This window comes from Panthera leo, chromosome A2, assembly GCF_018350215.1.
Source record: "Panthera leo isolate Ple1 chromosome A2, P.leo_Ple1_pat1.1, whole genome shotgun sequence".
Taxonomy (NCBI): domain Eukaryota; kingdom Metazoa; phylum Chordata; class Mammalia; order Carnivora; family Felidae; genus Panthera; species Panthera leo.
The window spans coordinates 39,920,893-39,932,450 of NC_056680.1; the positions used below are offsets into that span (position 1 = coordinate 39,920,893).

General features: G+C 38.8%; 1 protein-coding gene across 1 annotated transcript in view; it reads left to right on the forward strand.

Moving 5' to 3' along the window:
- The window catches only part of GXYLT2 (glucoside xylosyltransferase 2), a 93,913-nt gene extending 91,486 nt beyond the window's left edge, over window positions 1-2,427 (forward strand). The window contains exon 7 of the mRNA XM_042927315.1: window positions 2,182-2,427. Within this exon, the coding sequence (XP_042783249.1) occupies window positions 2,182-2,364 (183 nt within the window). The 3' untranslated portion in view covers window positions 2,365-2,427. The remainder of the gene's footprint in view (window positions 1-2,181) is intronic.
- The last annotated feature ends 9,131 nt before the right edge of the window (window positions 2,428-11,558 follow it).

Here is an 11,558-nt window from a genome sequence, read left to right on the forward strand (position 1 = left end):
AGATACTGCTAAGGAGAAGGAATAAGCCAGGGAAAGCCCCTGAGGCAAGGGTGAGTTTGGTGAGCCCAAAGGACAGGGAAGAATTCAGTGTGGCCAGAAGGACAGAGACACCAATGACAATTCCAGGTCACATGGAGCCTTGAGGACAAGAGAGGAATTGGAATCTTACTTTAATTGCAGCATGAAGCCCCTGCAGGAAAGTGATACGGTCTGATCTTTGCTTTAAAAATATCACCTCAGTAACTCAGTGCAAGGAGGCAAGAGTGAAAACACAAGGGCTATTGATGAGAGTTACTGGAGATATCCAGGAGCAACATGGGGATGGCATGTACTTGTGTGGCACCGGGAAGGTTGGCAGTGGTGGCCACATGTAGGATTCGTTGGAAAGACAGATTTTACAGCATTTGTGGATTAATGAAAAGAGGGACGTGGGAGGGAAGAAAGAATCAAGGATGACTTCCAGGTTTTGACCTATTTTCCTATCACTAGGGACACCATGATGAAAAAGGAGTTGATCAGTAGTCTAAATTGTGCTGCGGAAGAAAACAGTTGTCCCAAACATGGTCCTTCTTGCGTTACATAATGCATAATCTCCTTCTGGGAAGAAATTCGCATTTCTGATAAACACGCTTATGCAATATTTCTGATGAACTTTAAAGGGATTAAGGCTTGTTCTAGGAAACCAGACACCCACCCACTCTGCTGCCAGGCAAGCATTTACTGACCTTTTCACTCTTCTTCCTTTTTTTTTTTCTACTCTCTTTGTATAAAATTTCCTCGCCAACAATGAATCTTTAACTTCATTTACTAGAGGCCTTTTCCATTTCAACCAGATTATAATAAAAATTTGACACATGCTCATAACTACATGATCTTCAGGATCTATTTTCGAAAATTCTGTTTATAGACACCTTCCATGGGAAGACAAGAGAATGTTTTTTTAAAAATGGGGCACCGGGGTGGCTCAGTCAATTAAGCATCTGACTCTTGATCTCAGCTCAGGTCTTGATCTCAGGGTCGTGAGTTCAGGTCCTGCGGCGTTGGGCTCCACACCCCACAGGGAGCCTGCTTGAAAAGAGAAGAAAAGAAAAGAAAAGCACAGGATTACATGGGAAAAAAACCAACAAGCAGTGTTTGGTACCTGAATTATTAAAATGAATTTCATTGATGTTAGATTTCACTAGTAATTGCCAAACTGTGGACTTCATCAGATTACTATAGACATACCCTAGAGTTTCTTCATTTAAGATTGAGACAAACACAGGGGCACCTGGGTGGCTCTGTCCCTTCTGCATCTGACTCTTGGTTTCAACTCAGGCCATGATCTCATGGCTCGTGGGATGGAGCCCCGCATCAGGCTCTGCAGTGGCAGTGCACAGACCCTGCTTAAGATTCTCTCTCTCTCTCTGCCCTTCTGTCTGTCTGTCTCTCTCTCTCTCTCTCTCTCTCTCTCAAAATAAATAAAAAAATTGGAAAAGAAGAGATTGAGACAAACAAAATATGTGAGGAATTCAGTGTCTTATTGCAGGTGGTGTCACATCTCTACTTGAGCCTTGCTTCTCTTCAGCAAGAGCATACTATGTAGAGAATATCCTGTCCCTGAAGATACATGTTGGTCTTAGCTTTTAAGAGTTTTAAGGACCCAAATAAACCATCTTTAAAAAAAAAAAAAAAAAAAAAAAAGAACAAAAGAAAGAAAGTGAAGCCCAAATAGTGTAAAGTAATTGCCTCAGGTTGCACAGGATTGAATCAGGTTTTGAATTTCTATCCTCAGAGTTCCCTTCCACTATGTCTAAGAACATCCAAACTGAGGCACCTGGGTGGCTCAGTCGGTTAAGCGTCCGACTTAGGCTCAGGTCATGATCTCACAGCTCGTGAGTTCAAGTCCCGCATCAAGTTCTGTGGTGACAGATCGGAGCCTGGAGCCTGTTTCAGATTCTGTGTCTCCCTCTCTTTCTGCCCCTCCCCCACTCATGCTCGCGCGCTCGCACGCGCTCTCTCTCTCTCCCAAAAATAAATATTTTTTAAAAATTAAAAAAAAAAAAAAAAGAACTTCCAAACCTATGCTTGCATGCTTAATTCCCTACTTCATTTTTTGGTAAATGTTGTTTGCGTTTTAAATGGCATTTCAGTAACTAAAATAAACATTTTCTTTCATTTTTTTTTAAAACCATTTTTCAGTTTCCCTTTCAAGACAATCTCTTCCAATCCATGTATTACCCTCTCCAGCTGAAGTTTTTGGAGACTGTGCACACTTTATGTGGACGAATCCCACAAGTGTTTTTGAAGCAAATCGAGAAAACAATGAAAAGGGCTTACGAGAAACACGTCATCATCCATGTGGGCCCCAACCAGATGCACTGAATATTTTTCATATTGTCGCAAGCGGATTGGGCATCTCAAGAACAAGGACATGTCCATCTTTAAGCTGCCTGTGTCTCTTTCGTGTGAATATTTAATGGTGCTCTGTGACAATTGCGTTTTAAAAGCTTCGTTAAATGTTGCTGAATTAGTCGCCCCTAAAAGGAAATGTGCTTTAATTTTTTCTAAAACGGTATTTATCTCTCTCTTTTAAAAAAAAAAAAATATTATTACACACTTAGCATTGTTCAAGCAGGTTGAGCTAGCTGTGAAGAGGAACTTTTGTGAGCCTTCCATTTCCTGTTCAGTGTCTGAGACAATGTCAAAGGCATCTCGTGTTGTATATTTATCTAGTATTCTTGAGACTCTTTCTATGTAAATGACTCCCCCATACCCTTCTTGTAAAAGTAATACATGCTTGTTGTAAAACAGAAAAATGTTCAAAGGTTGTAGAGGAGAGGGGCACCTGGGTGGCTCAGTTGGTTAAGTGTGCAACTCTTGATTTTAGCTCAGGTCATGATCTCACGTTTGGTGAGTTTAAGCCCCGCGTTGGGCTCTGCTCTGACAGCGTGGAGCCTGCTTGGGATTCTGTCTCCCTCTCTCTGTCTCTGCCCCTCCCCTGCTTGCTGTCTATCTCTCTCTCAAAATAAATAAAAATAAACCTTAAAAAAAAAAGTTTGTAGAGGATGTAGGCCAGTGGACCAAAATCAAGATTAGATTAGCCATAATCCTACCAACCAATTATTTTAAAGGTAGTTACTTCCAGCCTTTTTTTTCCTACTCATATATTTATTTGTTGGTTGTCTTTTCCATTGTAATACATATCTGAAACAGGTAGTTTGAGTAAAAGCTGGCCCCTATGCTGAGATTTTTATGTTGAGACAAAAATTTAGACAAAATGATTGTATTTACAGAGCTGGAAGAAGTATTCAAATTTCAACTAATTGGGCAGTGTTAAAGGATGAAGCATATCTGGGGGTATTTTTTAAGAAAAATTGTTTAGATTAGTGGAAGGTTAAATCATAAGAAATATTTATGCAACCATACCTTCTGAAAGGAAATTCAGTCATTGTGTTAAACGCAAGGGATCAGTTTAACAGAGATGTGTTTTTGTGTTTAACTACAGACAAAAACATTTTATCTCTTACTTCCATAGGTGTGACCTTCTCTCTTCTTTAAACTCTTGGGCAACGGTTGGAAATTGAAGGCCAACTTCAAACTTAACGTGTACAGAATAGATAGTTCAGCTGATTCCATTGGCAAGAAAATTCAACTTCCTACCAGCCTTGGAAAGGTCTCTTTAAATGTTTTTTCTTCTCTAGGCTGACCCATCCATTAGCCAAGGAACTGGGCAGGTCTTATCACCTAGCTACAGTAGAGGAAATTCTATATTCCCCAGAGGGATCTGACTTAATCCCTTGTTGCTCCTGTAGCTGGTAACAGGGTAAGAACATTTTTTATAATGCTTTATTTATCTCAAAAACCTTGTGCCTAAATGATCTTGATGTTTGCAACAGCCTAATGAACTTAGTAGGGGCCTCTATCATTGGACAAAGAAGGAAATTGTAACCCAAAGAAACAAGCATACCCAATATAATTGCTGTTCTGTAACACATACAGGTATGTATAAGATGCATCCTCTTTTACAGAGGAAGTTTGGAGACAAAAATATTAAATACTTTTCATCACATATAGATAGTAATCTAAAAGTATAAAATGAAAAATAATATTTTGTTAATGCAAATATGGTATGCTATATATTGGAACCTGGTAGGATATCATAGGTACTATATCCACAGAAGAAGTCTTAACCGTGCAAAAATATATGAAAACCTCAACACTACAAAGAAATATGTAGATGCCAATTAATATTGGGATCTAGTACCATTATGGTAGTAGCAAATTTTAAAATGTTAAAGTATTAGCCCATACCCTCCTTTTGATCAGTTGGGTGTCAGGTGATTTATTTTTGTTAAGGAAATTACCATTAAGATGTGGAACTCTTCACTGTTATATTTTATGTTTCCTCATTTCACCATTAAAGGTGATGTCATTTGTTAGTTTATATCTAGAGTCTGTGGAGGAATTTTTGGATTGTCTTTTGGATGGAGGAAAAGTACCCTACATACCCACAAATATGGTTTTACCGAAAGAGCCAGGATGTGAACATTATTGCCTGACTTCCATTCCAGTTTTGCTACATGTTCAGCATGGCCACGAAACCCTACAAACGTCATTCACATTTTTTGTGGTTTATAAACCTAAAAAAGTTCTATTCCTCCTCTGGTGAGTCCTACAAAAAATGTGCTATAAAGACTTTGAATATAGAAACGCCTTTTCTTTTATGAGAATCTTACCCGCAACTCTTAACTATTGGTTCTGGTCTGAATACATAGAATCAGATTTCCAGCAAAGGTCCATGATACAATTCTAGAACATTCTAGAATGATGCATGATGAGAATGTGAAACCTTAGAATTTAGTGTGGTTTTCTGCCTTGGAATTTCTTCATGGTATCCTGAAATTTTGAGGTGAGTCTGGTGGAGAATCTGCAGTTAATTTTCTCTCGCAATCGCTACTACCTGAAAATGCTAATTGTTTTCCATCTAGTATATTACCATGAGGCGGTGTTTCCTCTGCCTTTGATAATTCCCAGACAACTACTACATTAATGCCTTTGAAACCTGGGAACCACAGATTTGAATTTGGTGGACTCCTAAAACATGTACCCTGTGATCTGAAGTTTGCCAAAGGTTGGGTTGTTCCATATGGCACGTAGAATCTATACAGGAAGAGCATGACACTGGTTCTGTCATCCCCTCTTCTTGTTTCCTTCAGAATTCTACTCAAACACATGTGACTACAGAGTTCCACTGGAAAAATGAAAGAACAGGGTCTAAGAGCAAAATGTAACAGTATTGTTGTATGCATTGAGACTGAGACGTTCAATAGTAGGGTCACTAGAAATGCTTACAATATTTTTCTTGCTGAGTTTTTCTTTTCTAATATAAACCTCAGAAATTGTGACTTACATTGAAAATTTCAACATTAAAAAAAATTAACTGGCTAGAAAATATGTTCAAGTTTTCCTTCAACTTCCTGAATGACAGTTTAGCATTTCAGGGTATAACACTCCAGCTTTGCTATTTATTTGAAATGTCTAATACATATTCAGGACTTCCATTGCAAATTGTGACTATGGGTGTATTTATTATTGAAATGGGTATTTATATGGACTCATCCAGGGTGGAGAGTATTTATCTTATTACAATTATGGTGTTGATAAAACAAGCATGCCATACAAAAACTTATTCACGGTCACAAAATAGGGATCCGGTGATAGAGTAATTACTCCAACCCACCTGGAGGACAGGACAACATTTGTACAAATTTAGGTTTATGTATAAATTTTGCCTGTTATTTATACAAACAAAAAAATAGGTTGCATGTATTGGATAAGCTAACATGAACAGGATTTTATGACTGAATTTAGAAACACACTGAGTTCAGAATTATGTTGGATGTCATGGGGGTACAAATTATTATATCATCAATTAGTATTATGGTAAGCAAGCTTTCTTAGGTTTTTCTGTTTCTTGGGTCCTATGTTTTCATCTCCCTTTCACTTCTGCTTTTCCCTTCCTGTCTTTGATGCAGGCTTCTAAGCATTACCAAGAGGCTTGGTGTTAGTGGCAGAGTGACAGAACTTGGGGAACCCTGTGCAGGCAGAAGGAAGTTCTAATCCTTAGATGGAATCTTTATGATAAGAAATTTTCAAAAAAATTTAAAAACCATGCAACACATACATAGACATATACACGCACGCACCGCACATGCCTTTTACAGAAAGAGCTCTGTGAATCCATTGTGCTCTGTGAATTGAATTATAGAGAGTGACACCTTAGGTCAACTCATTTCACAGTGACAGAGCTGGTATTTGAAGCCGATGAGATTTCTCTGCCAAACAGAGAAAGTTATCCTAGTTTTTGTTCTTCCCAGGTCAAAACTGGAAATAGTCTCGTGAGTCCTCAAGAAAAAGCACTGGTGTTTGTGTCACCGTATGCCCGAGTGTGTAAGAATCTGGTGCGGTTTCTGCGTCATTAGTTTCACGTTTGTGTTGTCCCTGAAAAGTGCGCCCGTTGTTTATAGCTCCCAAGGAAACCCTGAGTAGATTTTTTATGTTGGAAAACTTATTTCTTGGTGATTTTTCTTTGGGAAGAAATGCACATTAAAAAACCAACACTCCAAAGAAAATTAATTGTTACATCAAATTAAAAGAAACAGAAATATTATGATTTAATTACTTGTCCTTTTGAATGCCATCTCCTGTTTTATCGATTTCTTGTTGTTTTTGTTTTTGTTTTTTTAAATTAAAAGCTTTAAAAAAGACATGTCTTTTTTGGTGTTATTTTGGAAGTGTGTTTCTTTTCTTTTATAAGATTTCAAGTTTACGGGGCGGCTGGGTGGCTCAGTCGGTTAAGCGTCCAACGTTGGCTCAGGTCATGATCTCACAGTTTGTGGGTTCGAGCCCTGCCTTGCGCTCTGTGCTGACACCTCGGAGCCTGGAGCCTGTTTCAGATTCTGTGTCTCCTTCTCTCTCTGCCCCTCCCCTGCTTGTGCTCTGTCTCTCTCTCTGTCAAAAATAAACATTTAAAAAAAATTTTTTTAAGATTTCAAGCTTAAAATTTTATATTAAATAGTAATATTTAATTCCTTCCTTTTAAGGATTGGTAAAGTAATATTTGGTTTGGTAAACAGCTTAGCCTATTTTTAAAAATCATTAAAACTTTGCTTCATTTTAAAAAAATGCCATATTATAGGGGTGCCTGCTGGATTGGTCCACAGAGCACGTGACTCCTGGTCTCAAGGTTGTGAGTTTGAGCCCCATAAAATTTAAAAAAAGTATTTTTCAAATGCCATACTATAAATTATATGCTGTTTGGTTTTAATGGTGTTTTGTGTTTGAGATACAATGAGCAGAATTTGGAGGATGTAAAAATCAGTTGTCCCCATTCCCACATTTTATTTAGCAAAGTTGAAACTTACTTGTAAAGCTAGTAACATATCAAAAATAACTGAACTGTACCATGAGTTTTTGAGTCTTTATAAAGGTTTTCCCCCCAATCCCTAATCTCTTTTTTAAAATCAGCACAAAGTACTCCATGCATCTACTGAGTTCCCTCCTTATATTTTAAAACATTTAAAAAGCTAAGATACTTGAATATGTTTTTCTGGAACAAGTGGGAACCCACAACCAATCATTATGTGACATATAAGCTTCAGGAACTACATGCAGTTTACATTGAGTTTAAATCCTAGCCCCACCCTGACCCTCTTTCCACTTCATACTTCCCACCTACTAGGACAGGGCTGAGGATGACTCTCCTTCTGGATTGTGGTGAGAAATAAACACAGAAACACAAAATCTCAAAATTTTTAAAATTCCTTGTTTGTGGAACTCTACCTCCACTAAGTAAATGGCTAATAGATTAAAAAAAAAATTTTTTTTAAAGTCTATTTATTTATTTTGGGAGAGAGCCTGTGTGCACAAGCATGAGCGAGCAGAGGAGGGGCAAAGAGAGGGGGAGAAAGAGAGAATCCCAAGCAGGCCGTGCACTGCCCCCATAGAGCCTGATGCAGGGCTCGAACTCGAAAAACGTGAGGTCATGGCCTGAGCCAAAATCAAGTGTTGGAGGCTTAACCAACTGAGCCACCCAGGTACCCCTGGCTAATGGATTTTTAAAGGATATCAGATTGAAGGGATGCCAGCTGAATCGTCTGCCATGATGTCAGAGATTTTACTTACCGGAACATCGACATGCTGAAGTTCTGCTTTACAGGAACATAGGTGGAAATGTTGGAGACTCTCTGGCTTCAGTAGTTTTTACCCTTCCCAAAGCAATCCTATTTTAGTTGGCTTTCTTATCAAGTCCTTAAGCTGGAACACAGTTCAAAAGTAGCTCTCTGGTATGCCATCATGATCCTATGGTATTCCCCTTCCTTCTCCTCCTTTGTTTTATAAGCTGGTAAACGTCACCAGCATCCATCCCCTCGCTGCCTCATTCCAGAAACCTGGCTGTTATTCTTTACTCTCATCTGCTTTCTCTCCCTCCTTGCACACCACCCTCCTCGTTGAATCATCATTTCCCCACTAAAACACCCTGCCCCTGATACCAGTTTCTGCGGTAGCAAAAACCCTTCGAATTGTAAGTGACCACACACAACTTCAACCAGTACAGGAAAGCCAGAGAATACCTCCAGAATATTAAGAGTCCACTTCCTGTATTTATCCTCACTTTTGCCTCCATTGAAACTAGTACTGTCTGCGGTCTTTTGATCTCTGGCCTGGATTGTTTTTCTCATGCCTGTCTTATCTCTCCATTCGTTCTGGCCCCCTCCAAACCACAACCCACCCCACCGTGTGTGAAGAGTGGTTCCTTTGCTCCTATGATAATGTCCAAACTTCTTTCCAAACTGCCCAGAAGTCCCTGTGTGATCTTACCTTCTCCCTATCTTCCTGGCCTTGTTTGAGTTATTCTTCTCCACTCTACTAATCATCACTTATGCTGGCTTGTTTTCTCTTTCTTTAAGAAGCCAAACTCTTACCCATCAAGAGGCTCTGCATGTGCCTGGAATCCTCCAACCTGCAAATTCACCGGGCAAATTTCTAGTATCCTTCAGGTCTTGACTTAAATACCATTTTCTCAGAAACCTTCTTGGATTCCCCAACCCTCCCCCCTTCCCCCCACCACACCACCATAGGGGCAGATCCTCCTCTTACATTCATTCATGTCAACCTTTTCCTTTGCAGTGTATATTATAATAGCAACAATACTTATTTGCGTAGAACTTTTAGTTTATTGACTGCCTTCCCCACTAGACACAATGTTCCTTGAAGGTATGTATATTCCTTGCTGATCTTGTTCCCTGTTCTATGCCCATCACCTAACTCAATGACTAATACATTTCTGGTGCTCAAAATATATTTATTGAGAATAAATGAGGTGATTGTGCTGCATCATGAATTGGGACCAATTCCTATCCACAAAACTTCATGACACTCTGTATTGACTTTTGAGTGTTGTTCTCAAAAACGATTTTTTTTCCTGTAAATGTTCAGGGTTCTAGGTTATAATACCCTATCCTCTAAAGTCTCATTCATTGAAAGTATATTGATTCATTGAATTTCTTGGAGATTTACTAACTTGTCCTAAAAGTGACATGGTTGGGTTAGATAATGTTTAAATTCCTTTCTACTTAAATGCTCTGTGTTTCCATAATCTGTTTTTTGTGGCTCTCTTGTGGACATTTGTAGGATTTTGGCTGCCTGGAAACCACACCACGCATGGTCCAATTTCTGAATTAGTTAAAACTCTTTCAATTGCAAGTGACAGCAAATACAATTCAAATTAATATACAGGAAAAGACACAGAGAGAGGGAGACAGAGAGAGAGAGAATGTATTGCCTCATGTGAATGAAAAGTCCAGAAATAGCTCTGAATTCAAGGCTTAAGTGATGCCAAGGGAAATGTATCATTTTAACAATGCTTTTTTTCATTAATATTTTATTGAAAACCACACATCCTTCTAGGATTCCAGCCATAAAACTTTCATGTCATTTCAATAGAATCAGTCCATCTTTGGAAAAATACATTGTCTCCGTGTCCAGCTGAAAAATTTTGTTGTCAACCTGGGTCAAGACATCAAGAAAAGTATTCTCCTGGTGTATGTTTTAAAATTAATATATCTTTTTCCCTTCATTGAGAACTACCATTGACCAAATAAGGCTCTCATACCAGAAATGACTCACCAACTAATATGAATGGATGATGCAGTGGGGGGTGCATTCTCATAAACTATTGGACAAGAGTAATTTATTACCATCCCCCCCGTCCACAGTCCCATAGACTCTGAGAGGTGAGAGTCAAAATCATGAGCATAGATGTGTCTTCTCAGGCTAGAACTATAAAGAGACTCTTGGGAATGACTTTGCCTGTTTATTGAGCATTTAGATCTTATCAGAATAATAGCACTTCTTGATTCATAGGGACACATGTACCCCAATTGTTTGTAGCAGCAGTTTCAACAATAACCAAATTATGGAAAGAGCCTAAATGCCCATCAACTGACGAATGGATAAAGAAGATGTGGTTTATGTATATGATGGAAAACTACTTGGCAATGGGAAAGAATGAAATCATGCCAATTGCAGGAATGTGGATAGAACTGGAAGGTATTATTCTGAGTGAAATAAGTCAGCCAGAGGACAGATACCATATATTTTTGCTCATATGTGGATCTTGAGAAACTTAACAGAAGACCATGGGGGAAGGGAAAGGAAAAAATAGTTACAAACAGAGAGGGAGGGAGGCAAACCATAAGAGACTCTTAAATACAAAGAACAAATGGAAGGTGGATGATGGCATGGGGGGAGAGTGGAAAATGGGTGATGGGCATTGAGGAGGGCACTTGTTGGGATGAACATTGGGTGTTGTATTGTAAGTGATGAACCACGGGAATCTACCCCAAATACCAAGAGCACACTTTACACGCTGTATGTTAGCCAATTTGACAATAAATTATATTTAAAATAATAATAAATTTAAAAAAAATTTTTTTAAGGATTGCTACTCTGTGCTTTGGGTCTAGTGACAGAGCAAGTCTAAATATCATATTAGGAAATTGAGTTCTCCTGCATCTAAATTATTGTTATTAGATATGATTGCAAGCAGACAGAGTTAAAGGAAAAATAAAAGAGCTGGTACCAGCTTTGGCACGTTTAAATCTTGATAGTTGTTTATAAGTGTTCCCCTGATATTCTGCTATTGTCTGCATGTGCATGGTTGTGTAGGAGAGAGCTAACATCAAACTAAGAAGCTGTGTTCAAGTGAGAGGAAATTTAAACTTCTTAAGGTTGCTGTCGGTCTGTTTAGTTGTTACAGTATCTGGCATGTAATGGATGACCAGTACAGAATGCCCTCCCTTGTTTCCTTAACACACATTATTTCCATGCATGTCAGCTTGAAATCTAATTTCCAGCCCCTGGGACTCTGTCTGAAGGTTCTATTTCCACTGCAGCCTGCTCCTGCTCATCTATGGACAGGCTGGAAGTGTTGGAAAATTAACACATCTGAGAGTAGCCCTCAACCATTGATTGACAGGGCTTGGTGGATACATACCCCAGCTCTCTCTCCTCTC